The following is a 15,616-nucleotide window of genomic DNA, read 5'->3' on the forward strand; positions in this document are numbered from 1 at the left end:
GAAAGTTGAGCTGAAGATGGTGGCAGTAGGACTGGAAAGGAGGAGATATTTCTGTGGAGAAGGAAAGAGGATACAGGTGATGAAGATAGGAGTGGATCAAAGAAGGAGGCCCTGAGTTTTCAACCCTCATAGAGGGGGTTAGTGAGAATGGAGCACGGTTTGTGAAGAAAAGGGTGTGTGTTGAACGTGTTGAGTTTGCATTGACAGAGAGCCTCTAAAGCAAAGAAATGGTGGGTAGAAAGTGAGATCTGACAGGTGCAGAGCTCAGGTAACTGTTGGAGGGCAGATGTGTGGTCATTGACTCAAGGATGATATTGGAAGCCTGGGAAACAGATGTCTTCTTCAAGAGAGAAGCTGTATGAGATGGAGACAGAGACCGAAGGAGAAGCCGAAGAGAAACGTGAGCTGAGAAAAAATGCCAAAAGGGAAGTTGCAGTGAGAGTGGGAGAAAGAAAATGAAGATGGTCTAGTTCCCAGAAAGGAAGAAAGGATGGAAGGTGTTTCTAGGACCAGGCAGGAGGCTTCAGCCTGTTTGGCTAGAGCTCCTTTTCCTAGTGGCCTTGTGGCCTCCGTGATGTGCAGTATGCAATTCCCTGGGCTGATTTTATGAAGCCCAGCTGTCAGCTTGCAGTTTTTGGTAGTAGAGAGACCTAGAGATACTCTTAAATTGGGCTTCAAGGATACTGGTTTTACACAGATGAATTAGGACATTTCTGGGCGTGGGGAATCTGGGTTTGGGTGACAAATGTTCTTATGGCCATTATATTTGGCTTCAGGGAGGGGACATCTAGACAAGGGACTGTGGCACAGGGATGAGACATAATGGGCTTTATGCTGTCTTGTGATGTAGGCCTATCCCCAAGCCCCTTCAGCAAGCATAGCTTTGAGACCAACCAAAGGTGTATTGTTTTAGAGGTCTAAAGAAGGCTGCCCTGCCCCCGAACTCTGTCTTGTGCTGGTTTGCTTTCACCTAAAATCCCTTAAACTGTAGACTAAATCTTGGATTCTATATGAACAGCCCAAACATCTTGGGCATAACTATTTAGCAGAGTTCACGCACCACGGAGGGGTCTGAACCCAACCACCATCTTTTCTTTCTTGGTTTTCTTTGGGGCAAGGTGAGGGTTAGAAACCACGATGACTTGATTAACAGGAGAGCCTACATCTAAAGTAAGAAAGGGAATAGAACAGGGAGGCTAGTTCAGGATTAACCAGGCCACGTTATGGTGCAGCAGTGTGGGGACAGGGCAGAAGTGGGCACCACAGGGGGCCAGGGACACTGTGGGCTAAGGCTGTTCATGACCTACAAGATCTCTAGGCACATGTTCCACAGACAACTGTACACCCCTTTTCTTATTTGGGATCACAATATCTGTGGCTAAGGTTTAGAAGTCCCTATTCTAATCACTTCAAAACTTTTGACTGAGTGTAGTGAAGATGCCCGTTGTTCTGCAACCTGGATGGGGACTGCTGGGAGGCTCCGGCTGCATTTCACTATACAAGTTGCTATATTGTCCTTCCAGAGCCATTGTACCGATGAGATGGTTGCACTGAAGACTTTGAAATCGACAGGTTGTTCTAGAGGTGGGGATAAGAGGAGTAAAACAGTGTTCAGACTAGTCTGACTCGTCTCCACCAGTAGAAAATACCATTCCATTGTAGAAGTAGTGCCGGATACAAGGTAGAGGTGGGGTAGTAAACAATGTTGAAACTAGTTCTTGTCTCAGTCTCGTTTGGAATTAGTGCAGGATGCAGGGTTAATTAAGCCAGAAAGCTCCTGGAGTCAAACCGTGTGGCATGATCAAAGACTGAGTTCTGTTCCTGTGTCTCCTTAGGCTGAAAGTAGTATAATCTTGGAGAATGAATTTGTCTCTGAGTCATGGTTTCATCAAGTGTAAAGTGATAAAAGTATCACTTGCCACTCATTAAACTCTAGATCCTATGAAACACTGAGAGGTCTTCAATTGAAAAAATCAGAATAATGTATGTTTTTAAATATATACAAGTCTTACTGCCTTATTACTTTTATAAGAAACCCAGAAACAGAATGAGTGAAAAAAGTAACGTGAGACAACCAATGAAGCCCATAAAAATTATGGTGTTTTTTTTTCATAATTCCTTCAGATGTTCTGTACTTAGTTCCTTTTGAAAGATTTGAGGAAACGGAAGTGGAATAATGAAACATGCAGCATGACTGGGAGGGGGAGATACCAAAGGGCCCTTGAGGAAACCAGCGAGAAGGAAGGGGCCACCAGAAAAGCATAGAATTACACAACAACAGGTGGTTTTTGTTGTCAAGAGGGAGCATGCAAACCCTCCTCTTGGGTGTCAGAGTATGGTGTTGAGGGAAAGAGACTTGAGGAAAGGTCACTGGATTTGGGCGAGCAGAGTTTTATTGGCGACGTTAGTTAATAGTGAGCGTTTCTTTAATAAATGCCAGGTGCACATTTATCTCATTTAATCTTCATATCATCCCTGTGACGTGGGTCCTGTTGTCCTCAGTTTACATCTGTCCACCATGCCCTAAGAGAGGCGTAAAGAGGGTAAATAAAGTTCTGCAACTAGTGAGGAGTGGAAGAGCCAGGCTTTGACCTGAGGCCCATCTTACCACCCCCCAGAAGCCAGGAGTTTGATTCCATAAGTGGTGTGGCAGCGAGAGTACAGGATCTAACAAGGGCATAGGTGACAGGCGAAGGTGGGGAAGGCAGATACTTGTTCAGAAGTTTGGCTGTAAAGGAAGAGAAAAGATGGTGATTCAAGGCATAGTTCAGTGAGTTTTTCCTAGAAAGGATAGACTTCTTACTTGGAGCTTTTAAAAGAAGAGAAAATGCAAGGTGCTATAGGACAAAGGCAACAATTCTGTCCATTGGGGCTGTCCTGGGTTCTTCCTTATGTTCACCCTTTGGTACATCTGGTCAACCATGCAGTGTATGATTTTTTTTTTTTTTAATTGAGTTATACAGTGAAGTGATGTCTTTGAAGTTATAGTTACTGTGGTGGGAGTATGCTAAGTGGGATCATGAAGGAGGAGGTCATTTTCTCCTCCTTCCCTATGTGACATTCCTAAGTCACTTTTTTGGGGGGTTCATCATTGATTCCAAGAAGCACATAAATAAATTGATAAGAATGTCCCACATGTCTTAGAGGTGTACGGCACAGCATTTTTCAAAGCACAGTCCCATCGACCTCACACGATCTTCTGCTCCCGTCTTGTATTCTTTCTGCCCTTCCAGCCTCCTCTCCATTTTGGTTTCCTGAAGGAGTCGTCCTATGTGGTTCTTTGGCTCGATTGCTGTCATAGACACAAATGCAATCTTAGCTTGAGGAGAAGCTCCCCCATCAAAGTGCTGTACCTCAGGACTAGCTCTCCCAGGGTTGGTTGGCACTCTCAGCCCGGAGGGTTCCAGTGCACTTGAACAAAGCAGAACTGAGAAGCTAGACTAAGGAAAAGGAAATTGTTCTCATTGTTTCGTTAATATGAGTGAGCTGTGTGGGACATTCAGGCACTTGAAAGGCATTTATATGAAGCTGTGGGTATGGGGTTGCTCGACTGGACTCCATCGGGGGCGGGAGGCCGGCTTCAGCTGTGAGTGTGACCCGTGTTATCAGCCACCCACCCAGTGTAGGATATTCAAGTGGCCAGAGTCCAGGGCAAACTGTATCTGAGAAGAAATCATCCACCACGTCCTCTGGGTTCCTTTTCTTGGGCCAACGGTTGAGGATTTTCCTCAGACATGGGGGAAAGAGTTTTCCTCAGAAATAATTATAAAAGAGGTGGCAGGATTCCTTTCTTCAAGCCAGAAAATTGACTCTTTTGAGTACTGCTTCCCTCAAGAAGGAAGACTTGGAATCGAGGCAGCGCGGTACTTTATGTAGATAGTTACACAGCTCTGCTTCACCCTAGAGCTATTGTCTGAAGGTGGAAGCATTTCAGAAAGGCAAGTTAGAGGCGCTGGTACCGTTTCCTCAAAGGAAGACATTACCCAGAAATGTGCTTCTTAGGTCCAGGCTGATTTGAAGAGGTAGGGAATGCGTTCGGGTGATGAATGGACTCTAGCGTCAAAGTAGACAGAGGGTAGAATTTAAGCTAAGAAAAGGGAGGGCAAAGGAAGTGTTCTCAATTCTTTTTTCTTTTCTTCTTCCTAGCAAGAACCAGTTGAGTCATCTTTGGGGCTTAGTAATGGAGTAAGTGATCTTTCTCCCGAGTATGCGGTCCTGACTTCAGCTATAAAAAATGAAGTGGATAGTACGGTGAACATCATAGGTAAACTGTTTTGACATCTCATTTTTTATATACACGAGCAGCCCTCTGGGGTCTAAAATTTGTAAAACATGATTTGAAATAACATAGTCAGTGGGAGGGGGTCTTGGAACCATCTCAATATGCAAGTTCCAGCCCCCAGATTTCAGGGCTGAAAAATAAAAGCCTTTGAGGTTCAGATAAAGAAATTCAGATGGTTCAGCCTCAAGAAAATAGGCCGAGAGTGACATCCCAGGAGATTCCAAGTAGATGAAGTAGTTTTATTTCCCTAGTGGCTAATGATTAGCAGTTCTCAATCTTTTCGGTAATTGGTCACATGGACAAAGTGTTAATTATTTAACTTGGGAACAAGGAGAAGGGGAGACTGTCCTCTCAGCACGTGCTTCAGGGCAGAGCTGCCACAAAGGTGGTGTTCATTTTACAGATGAAGAGACGGAGGCTTAGAGATATGTTGCCAAAGGACCCATTTTGGTTCCGCAAAGAGTTTTGAGCACCGTCCATATTCTAGACTCGCTACTATGAGCAGCAGCTAGATTGGGGAACAGGGCAGGCCCAGTTCCTAGTTTCATGGAGGGAGACAGTAAACAAAGCGACAGAGACAGATAACCAATGCTGCAAAGGAAAAGAATGGAGATAAGAGAGAACCAGGGACTGGATTTCGACTGGAGGTTTCCCTGCTGAGTTGAGATTTCCCCTGAAGCCGGGTGGGTGAGGAGGGACATTGTGGGGCAGGCAGCAGGACTGGCCCACGTGGACATGACATAAGGACACACTTGGAGAACCAGAGGAAGGTTTGTGTGACAGCATAGTGACCAGCAGGAGGTTCCCCTGAGAGAGGGCGGCCAGGCGGGGTCATGGGGGCCCTTTGCAGGCTCAGGGAAGGAGATTGGGTTTTATTTCTAAACTGCTGGAGAGTGCGTTTCAAAAAAAATTGTTTTTAATTGAAGTATAACAGACAGTAGAGTGCCTATGTGTTTTACATACACGCACGATGTAAATACCACCTCTCGCAGGCTTTTAGGCAGGAGGGTGACAAGCGTGAATTATCTCAATAAAGTCCCCCTGGGATATTGTGGTGAATGGTTGGTGGGAACCCCGTGCAAGGTGGAGGCCCAGCCACGCACTCTTATTCCAGGTCCAGCCCCAGAATCCAAAACCGGAGCTCTGCCCTCAGGTACCTTCTGGTCCATTACACCTTGCTCCATGTTGGAAACAGTCAGGGCTTCTGATGCTGGTAAGAACCAGAGAGATGAAGCAGGGCGGCAAGAGCAAGCCTCACGTCTGGGTGCCTTCATTTCTGGATTGTCAGTGGAATATGGATGGGAGGCCACAGCCACGACAGATGCCAGTCACCCTTCATTTCCATGGGTTTGGGAATTTTGGAAGTGGAAGCTTGTATGTGGGGACTCCCTTAAGCATAGAAATCTTGGGAGAATGCAGGGCGAAAGAAGAATGGAGCAGATGCTGGGTGCGTGCTGTATCTCAGGGCAGGCCTGGCCCTGCTTCTTTCCAGTGCTCACATCTAGACCGGGCACTTTTGCATGGAGGCAGTTAGTCCCACAATCGTTTTGAGCTGAGAAAGGTCATCAGGGTTGAGCGTTCTTCTCACTTCCCCTCTGGAGTGAGGCGACTTGCCCGACCCCGAAGCCCAGTTTTCCTGCCTCCTGGGCCCTTTTCTCCAAGGCCTCAGGCCGCGCTTCACCACCCTCTCGTCAGGGCAACAGTGGGTTTTTATGTATTTTGGTTGAGTCTTCAGGATGTGAATTCTCAGTCAGAGAGATTGTTTTTTGCCCCTGCTATGACTGGTGCCACATGGGCTTGATACTAATTTAATGAGTCCTTACTGCTGGGGCCAAGACGAATGCAGGTTTAGTTAGAAGTCACCTACTGGATTAAGTGATTCTCTTCCTTGGCATTATAGTAACATAATAATGGACGGCGGTAAAATGAGTTTGAATAGCTCTTTCTATGTAGTTGGTAGCCCTCACGAAGGTATATAATTCTACATGAAGTGGATCCATCCAAGTATTTTGAAAAATGGGTAATTTCTGATCATTGCTAACAGTAAAACCGCCTCAGATTTTAAACCCTTCGCAGACCTGTTTCTACACGCACCCCCGTGACCATTCATTAGCCATCCCAGTCTTTGTGATTTGTGGACAGAGATGAGAAACACAGGAATTCTCATTCGAAGGCCACTGTGGAACTTGAGAGAGTCTCCTTCTGTCTCTCTTAACCTTTTAAAAATGCTTTATTTAAAAATGACACCGTTTCTTGCTTTCAGTTCATTTGTTTCTTAGCCCACAGTTCATTCCAGTTTTGTACTTAGGCACGAAAATGAAAGCTTCAGAGTGTTTCCATTCTACTTGTATAAGCATATGTTCATAAAATTAAAACGGGGAGCAGAAATGAGGACTTAATAGAATGGTATTTTTTCTTGTCTGTAGGCTTTGAGCTAGGGAAATTGAATGAAAATCAGTAACTTAATCTATTGGAGGCCAGCCACCCAGCACATTTTATTCTGGACAGGGTGGCTGTTTTGTAAGTGAATCTAGTAAGTGTGTAAAATGTGAAGTGGACTGTTGCCCTGACAAGTGAACTCTTGTTTGATTGCTATGTTTTACTTCTATTCTTGCCACAAATCAGAGCAGGAAAATACACACGCACGTACACACGTGGTTCTCAGCAGGCTGTGTCCTGGTCTTGCCTTCTCTTCCACAACAACTAAATGTCCTTTCACATTTAGCTAGCTGTGCACACCGAAAAGGATTACAACATCTCAGTACTTAGCATATGTCTTTTAATATTCCATCTCTCCTATACAGTTAAATGCACAGGTTCGCACACCCAAAGACCTATCCCTGCTTTCCCTTTAAGGGGAGGGAGAAAACACGCCTTCTTTCTTTCTTTCTTTATTTTTATTTTTACTTTTCTTTAGCGTTGTTTTATTTTGTGTGTGTGGTAACTTCTGTTTTTAGGAAGCGGAAGAAGCCAGCAACATGTTGAATTGTTCTGACAATACCCCGCTGGCATCTTGCCCAGGTTAGCAGTGCTTTTGCTGAGCTGTATTGAAATGATCTCCAGGCCAGTGTAAAAAGCTCACAGGTGCGGACATTCTGTCCGACTTGCCTAGGCAGTGCTTTATAACCCCATTGTGTTTCTTGATAAAAGGTAACCCCACCCTTCAATAAAGCAAAGATTGCTACGAAACAAAGGAGGCCATTCATTGTACTCTGAAGTAAATCAAGCAGCCCTTAGTGACTAGATATACAGAATTAGGAAATAGTATCATTTGGATTTTGTCTTGGTTTTGGCTGCCCAAAATGCACCTTTATAGGAAGTCTTTTTTTTGTTTTTGTTTTTGGTAATTGCTTCCAACTTTGACCAACTTTAAAGTAAACATTGAGTAGCTTTTTCAGCCAAGCTTGGAAACTCAAGTATTCCCAGGGAAGACTGTAGTTACAGGAGAACAAATTCACAACTTAGAGACCACCCTTAGGGCCCCCACGAGGGCCGCTGGCACCAGAATCCATAATGACTGGAGGGTGGCCAAAGGTGACACTAGGCTGTAAACTAGGTCTTCATCTTTTCCAGCTCCTTTTTCCCTGTTTTTGCCATTTTTCCTGGTGCTTAAGATATGAAAAATTCCATGTACACAGTACATAGTAGCTTTAGGGTGGATCGTTAGATGGAAGGCACCACCTCTTGAGAGGGAGCGAGTAAAGGAGTAAAGGTCTGTCGTGCTGGTTCTCACTGAGCTGTCTGCTGTGCCCCAGGCCTTCTCCCGAGTGGGCTGAGCTGTTTATTCCTCAGGCCAGAGACAAGACATCCAATTTTACCAGGACCCCCAGAAAACTCAGAGCAATATCAAACGCCATGTGACCTGTAAACTAAGATAACCACAATCTACCCAGACTAAGAACCACGAGTACACCTTAGTTTTCTTCAGCGGATAGGAACTTGGAAAGCCTGGTTACAGAGATGAGACTGCAGAGGACCGCACTCAGTCACCAAGTGCAGCCAGGAGCCCTGGGCAGCGGAGTTCTGGCTGTTGCTTTTTTCAAGCTTAAGAAGTTTTTACTTACCCAAGAAACCTGCCATCTTTTTATGAGGCTATATATATTTTCTCCTACCACCTCTCCCTCATCTCCCTCGTTTATAATTAACTATCAAATCCTCCTGTTTTCCTGCATTCGGTTTCTCAAATCCATCCCCTTCTTTCTATTTCTGATACTGTTCCCAGTCACCTTCCCTCTCGCCTGATATCTGCTTCTATTCTGTCCCCGCCCCATTTATTCTCCACACAGAGTGATTTTTTTTCTTAGTTTCAGGTGTACAAAACGAGGTACTAGTTAGACATCTATAGCCCTCTCAAAGTGATAAGCCCCCTCTCCCAATCTACTACCTCTCTGACACAATAGTGACATGGTGAGACGAGCACTTTTAAAAAAAAAAAATGGTCATCTCACCATCTCACTATTGCCCCCAGGACAAAGACCCAAGTCTCCCTCATGGCTCTAGAGTCCCGGTGAACCGGGCCTTGCCTACCTTTTTTATACCTGTTTTGGAATTTGAATTATCCTGAACAGCTTGACTTCCATGTGTCCATCCAGACAGAAAGTGAGGTTGATTTGTGAGTTTTGTTATTGTGGAGAGGCCACTAAGGCTCTGTCCGCACAGCACAGAGAGAAATGGATATTGGGCAGTTCCACTGGTAAGTGCCAAGAGGTCTTACCTCGATTTCTGCTCCCAGACCATTGACGCTTGAGACATATTGATGATCTCTACTGAGTTTTGATTGGGACACCTTACTTGCTCCCCTGTACGTGATGCTGTTTTCTCGGGGCAAGGGGAGGAAGGAGGGGTGAAGGGGATATACTACACCAGTCCCACATGCTTCACCGTGTACATCCCTCAGCCTATTACAGTCTGGGGCCATCTCCCCAGGCAAGGACAGAACGCCATTCTCTGACATTCCTGACCCCACAGAACTGTCTCTCCCATCATCACTTTTGGGGACTAAACTGAATGATGGCCGTATTTTTGTATTTTTTATTTTGTTTTAAGACACACAGATTAGAAGTTAAAACACTTGGGCTCTAGACCTAGCTCTGCAGTTTTTTTTTGTTGTTTTTTTTTTAAATTTACCACGTGATCTTGGGCAAACTCCCTAACCTCTCTGAGACTCAGTTTCCTTGTATGTAAAACAGAAACAATAATATCGATCCTGCGCACCTCACAGGGTTGTGGCGAGGATCAAATGAGTGTAACGGATAGCATCATGAGCATAATATTATGATTATGATACGATATCATCAAAATATATTTGAGTAAGAAAAGTAGCCCCATTTGTGCTGAGTCATCAAGGCTGGTATTAACAGTTTCAAGTCTCAAACTTTCAGATCAGGTCAAGTAGGAATTTTCTCTCCACAGTACCATGTGGATGGCCTGATTTTATGTGCCTCCCTAATAAGCTTTATTCTTGACCCTGCAGCTACCTGGTGACCTTGGCACCTTACCCAGCCTCTCTGGGTTTCAGCTTTCTTCAGCTGTAAAGTAGGAAGGAACAACCCACCTTCAAAGACCATTCCATTTCTAATAGTCTCTACTTTTAAGAGCCTTTCCCTGAGGCATGGGGGCAACTGCTTTCTCAGGTGGAGCTCTACTGTAAGTCAACAATTGTTAATAAAGTAAGAGTGACCTTTTAAGGAATCAAACCGGTTCATCGGTAACCAGCCATGAATAATATTGTTGTAATTCTCAGCAACTAGGTCCAGATAAAATTGCATTCCTGTGGGTGACTCTTTTCCTCATGTGCTGACCTTAATAAGCTGGAGAAGCTTACTGGGTTTCTAGCTCCTCTAACCATTGGAGACTTGCCTTGGCACCCAATATAGAACTGCTAAAAAGCAATTTCACTATTGGTTATGAGCCCAGTCTCATTAAGGTGAGATTTGAAAGTTTTTATTCTAAGAGGGGCTTAGAAAGCCAAGAATAACTCAGTTCGAACTTCATTAACTTTCTGTTAAGGGAGACTGTCCTGTGAAAATTACCTGAGTTGAGCTTTGAGGTCAGGGAAAGCTGAATTTGAATCCTGGTTCTGCCACTTAACTGACCATCTGATCTTGCCCTGAATTAGTTATTTAACTCTCCCCGCTGCTTTTCCTCTTTTCTATGATGGAGATAATGATTCTACATTCCTCATGAGGTGTGAGGTCTTGTGGGTGGTGGGGGGAGGCAAAGATAAGGGCTCAGGAAATGTTAGGTTTTGTTATTTATCAGTCAGGATACTGGAGCGCCTAGATGGGTGGCACTTCTGTAGCAGATTTTGTAAAAGATTTGCTATTCTTACGTCTTTTCAGTTGTTAGGAGTCAGTATTACTGTTTATGTTGTCACTTGGGGCAAAGTTTGGTGGTTCAGGGAAATCAATTCAAATAGCATGAGAGAGAGAGACAGAGATGAGATATTGATTAGTTAGGGATGGGGCCTACAGCACATCCAGAAAGCATCTCAGATGTTGGGGTTTCTCCCTTGGGCTTGCGGCTATGAGTTGGGAAGTTTCTAAAGTGCCCTCAGTGATGTTCAGATGGAGAAGAGTGGTTGTCCCTGCCTGAGACATAAAGCGACACACTCCTAAGGGGACCGTCGGCCATAGAGATAATGTAACTGGGGATCCAGATTGTAGCCCAGAAAACAACTTATTTTTGTATTCTGGTTACCAGCATTCAGGATACACTTAAAATTTAAGTAGAGGTACCTATCCAGTTTTTTGTCATAATCATGAATATTAAGTAGAATAAATTAAAATTAACCCCTTTTAGTAGGACGGTTAGCTTAGTTGGTTAGAGCATGGTGCTAATAACACCAAGGTTGCCGGTTTGAGCCTCACATGGGCCACTGCGAGCTACGCCCTCCTTAAAAAAAAAAAAAAAAATTAACCCCTTTTAGTCATAGAGGTCTAATGAATTTTGACAGTTGCACTTTGTTGTATAGCCACCACAATAATCAAGACATAGGACATATTTTCATCACCCCAAAACATTTCCTCCTCCTACCCCCAGATTCTGGAACTACGGCTTGCTATGTCTTTATCCCTTCATCAAGGTCTAAAAAGCCCACTTGCCAGAGGTGTTGAAATTTTCTAGAAAACATTCATTGTTAAATCCAGTGTTTGCAAATGGTCACAGACGCCTGCAGGACTCTGGCTGCAAGTCAGTGAGCCTTGGTCTGTTCCTTCAGCTGCAAATGAATACATACACATTCAGCAGACATTTACTGAGCTGCTCTCCGGTGCAAGGCAGCAGGAGCGTCTGCTATACTTGATACAAAACGTTCTAATGGAGGTTCTCAAGTCTCTCAGGAGTCCTAATTTGGTTGGGAGATGACACACGAATAAAAAGTTAAATAAAGCTATGTGGAATTAGCTTGCAGTGCGAGGCAGAAAGTCAAGAAATGTCACAAGGTCGTGTCACATTGTAGTTTTGGCTGAGCAGTGGGGACAGTGAGTGAGAGGCACTCAGGAAAGAGAGGTCAGTCTGTTCTGGGTGGTCAGGAAAAGGCTCAAAAACAGGCATTGTGAATAGTGCCTGTTGCTCACCCCGCCCCCTGCCCCCCCACTCCCTCCCTGCTCTGTGTGGCCGCCTCATTGAAGCCTTTGATTCCTCGAACTGGAAAAAAATCCCACTTCCTCAGCGCTCATCCCATGGCCTCTCGCTGCCTTCTCCCCACCCCCCCCTTTTCCCCACTGCTGTCCTAAACTTACTCTCTAGGTTAGTACGTGCTGGTCTGTAGCCCTTCTGGGCTTCTACGAACCAGATCCTTGACCGGGTTGACTTTTCTCTGCCCCTCCTAGTACTTGACAGTAATGTCCTGTACAAAGTAGGTGCTCAAATAAATCTTTGTTAGTTGAATCACTGAGTTAGGCATTATGGGGAAAAACAATGAGGGAGGGAACTGTTAGCCAGAACAAAGGGATATAATTAGAAAGATGCTTGAATGGCTGCCATTGTTTATACTCCTAGTTAGCTTGCTATTCAGAGTAACAGTGTGAAAGAGAAATGAACTTTGGAGTATTGGGAGTTAAAGTGGCTTTGATGTAAATCACATTTGTGTTAAGACCTTTATTGCCTCAGAATGGGTATTGTTTGTACCTGTACACACACACACTCACACACACACACACACTCCGTTTGGTTTCTATCTCCACCCATTAACTGCTTCTTAGAACTCGGGAAATCTCGTTTTCCTGCTGTTTTGTTTTATTTGGGAGAAGAGGCAGAAGAAACTTGAGAGATGTCGGTGTCGGCACTCAGCCTGTGTCTAGTGGCCTGCATAATTGATGTTCTCATGCTCAAATAGATAGTCCAAAGGATAAAATAAGAATTTGGGTGTCTGCCTGCCATATTTAGCCTGCCTTCCTTTTCTTTCATTTTATCCCCTCCAGGAAAACCTAAGCAGCATCCAATTTCCCTTCCCTTCTGTATGCTGTGGCTTTGTGGACTCTTTTATCACATCCCCAAATCTCCTTTCCCAGCCTCTTTGGTGCCTTTCCTTTCTTCATTAGAGAACCCATGAATTCTCACTCCCTTCTAAAACCTTCCCTGAGTAGAAATCAGGTAATGTTCTCCCTACCTTATGCTAGTTGTTTTATCACCTCCCAAAAAGCAATCAAAACAGGAACCCATTTATAAACAAAAATACTCGAGCAATTAAAATGGCTTTGAGCAGTGAAAACAGGAACTCATCCGTGGTGGCTGACTTCTCAAGGAGACTGGAATGCAGCCAGCCGCCTTCCTGCCTAACCCTGAACATTTTACAGATGGCCTAGGAAATGGCAGGGACGTAGAGCACGGCACATAATCCAAACGCATAACTTTGGACAAGTCAGTCACTCTACTTCTCTGTGCCTGAGTTTCTTCATTTATAGGAGGGTAATGATGCTTTCTCTGTCGTTCTCCTGGGATGAAATGTTAAAAAAAAAAAACTTACACATGAAGCATGAGTAAAGCATTGATTATGATGGCAATGTGCTTTGAGGTCCTTGGGAAAACAGCAGCATTCGCATTCTTTTATTGGTGCCAGTTTTCAAGTATATCTAATTAATTTCCAAGTGACATACAAAGTCAGCTCTGTTTAAAAGTAGGGCAGGACATTAGGAGCATTCAAATTAAAGCCACACTGAGATATTACTACACACCTATCAGAATGGCTAAAGTAAAAAAAAAAAAAAAAAAAAATAGTCATAATACCAAAAGCTGATGAAAAGGTGCCTAAGTTAGATCACCCCTACACTGCTGGTGGAAATGTAAAATGGTATAGCCATTCTGTACAACAATTTGGTAGTGTCTTATAAAACTAAACATGTAATTACCATATGATCCAGCAATTGCACTCTTGGGCATTTGTCCCAGAGAAATGGAAACATATGTTTATATAAAACCTGTGCACCAATGTTCATAGCAGCCTTATTTGTAATAGCCAAAGAATGGAAATAACCCTGAAGTCCTTCGATAGGTGACTAGTTAATCGAGTTGTGGTATATTCATACCATGAAATATTACTCAAGCAATGAAACCTACTACTACTGATACACACAATAACTTGAATGAATAAATCTCCAGGGAATTATGCTGAATGAAAAAAGCCAATCTCAAAAGATTACTATGTGAATCTGTTCATGACAAAACTTCGAGAAATGGGCAGCAGATTAGTAGATATTATGGGTTAGAGATAAGGGGAGGAAGCTGAAGGAAGGTGGATATGGTTGCCGAAGGGTTACGTAGGAGATGCTTGTGACGATGGAACTGTTCAGTTTTTTGACCGTGGTGGTGGGTACATGAAACTATGTATGTGATAAAGTTGCACAGAACTAAGTACACACACATAAACACACGCACAAAAGAGGACAAGTAAAACTGAGGAAATCTGAACAAGATGTGTGGATTGCTGTCAATATCCCGACATACTGACTCTGTGAGGTGTTCCCATTGGAGGAGAGAAACTTGGATAAAGGGGTACACAGGATCTCTGTATTATTTCTCATAACTGTATGTGAGTCCATGATAATCTCAAACTAAAAAGTTTGATTTTAAAAAAGTTGAGGCAGGATTCAGAGCCAGGTGGTCAGAATTCCTCTTGTCAGTGTTCTGAGGAGTTGATGCTACCACTGTGTGTTAGAATTGGGAAACCATTCTGGCCATTGTTCTGGTATTTCATCCAGAGGTCGTTTTGCCTGCAGAGTAAGAAGAGGGCTGGGAGTACGCACAGAGCACCCCACAAGTAGAAATGACACCGTGGGGTGGATTTTGCTGGTCTTTGCTCCTTCCTGAGATTTGATAATGTCTCTCTGGACCCCAGGACACGGAAAATAGCACAGCAGCCTCCTTCAGAACAAAAGCAGAGAACAGAAATGGGTCAGGTTCAAAGCACTGTCTGGCTGGCTCTGGGGCTAGGTCCGGATGCAGCTTCTGGTCCTACAGCCTTGGCTGTGACTGCATTGAGTTTGGGACATTGCCACATGTAAGCCCCATTGGCAGGCATACTGGAAATAGTCCTGGGGAGCCAGGTTTTTGTCAAGCTGCCTCTCTGGAGACATTAACCCAAAGCTAAGGCTTGTTCTTCGGTTTCATGGCAGATGACATGTGGTGACTGAGAATCTGACTCCTGGCTATTTAGCTCTTTTGGGGGAAAGTTTGTGTTTGTTTTTTGTCTTGAGCGTGTGTGCTAGAATTGTGAAGTCAGGCGACGTTGGTGCATAATGGCTGTCTTTTCTTTGAAGTTGTAGGACAGTCACATCTGGACAGCAACATTGAGGATCAAGAGATTGTCACTAATCCGCCAGATATTTGCCAAGTTGTGGAGGTGACCACTGAGAGCGATGAGCAACCGGTCAGCATGAGTGAGCTCTACCCTCTGCAGATTTCCCCCGTGTCTTCCTACGCAGGTAAGGGGGTTAGAGGGAAACTTTGGAACTGAGCAAGGAACAAGGGAGGGCGGGAGGGCAGTCCTTTAGTCTAAGGCCACCCGTTTCACCACACAGCAAAGAAGCTCTTCTCTCTCCTGGGAATTGTTCTTGCTTTGATTTTCTCAACGAGCACCATCTTGGGCCCTTTTGTTCTCAGTTAGAAGACCTGGTCACGGCATTGCTTTCCTTGATCACCTATAACATTTTCATGCATGACTAACAAATAATAAGATTTCTTTGGGGAAGTAGTTCATCTGACTCTATTTTATTTGCACAAATTATCAGAAATTGGGAAGGGCATTTGGAATGGAATCTGAGTTTGACCAAGCTGGGTAGGACCTTACGGATCATCTCTAACAGTTCTTTCATTTTGGGAAATGAGAGGACTAGT

The 15,616-nt window shown here is 44.2% G+C and overlaps 1 protein-coding gene across 4 annotated transcripts in view; it reads left to right on the forward strand.

The window, feature by feature from the left end:
- Nucleotides 1-15,616, forward strand: part of IRF2 (interferon regulatory factor 2) — a 75,345-nt gene that overhangs the window by 49,970 nt on the left and 9,759 nt on the right. For 3 of the 4 annotated variants that reach the window (XM_033104233.1, XM_033104235.1, XM_033104236.1), the window contains exons 6-8: nt 4,147-4,264; nt 5,397-5,495; nt 15,040-15,204. In XM_033104233.1, coding sequence (XP_032960124.1) covers nt 4,147-4,264; nt 5,397-5,495; nt 15,040-15,204 — 382 coding nt within the window. The remainder of the gene's footprint in view (nt 1-4,146; nt 4,265-5,396; nt 5,496-15,039; nt 15,205-15,616) is intronic. The other variant, XM_033104232.1, reaches the window with a different exon arrangement.

The sequence above is a fragment of the Rhinolophus ferrumequinum genome, chromosome 4 (assembly GCF_004115265.2).
Source record: "Rhinolophus ferrumequinum isolate MPI-CBG mRhiFer1 chromosome 4, mRhiFer1_v1.p, whole genome shotgun sequence".
Classification (NCBI taxonomy): domain Eukaryota; kingdom Metazoa; phylum Chordata; class Mammalia; order Chiroptera; family Rhinolophidae; genus Rhinolophus; species Rhinolophus ferrumequinum.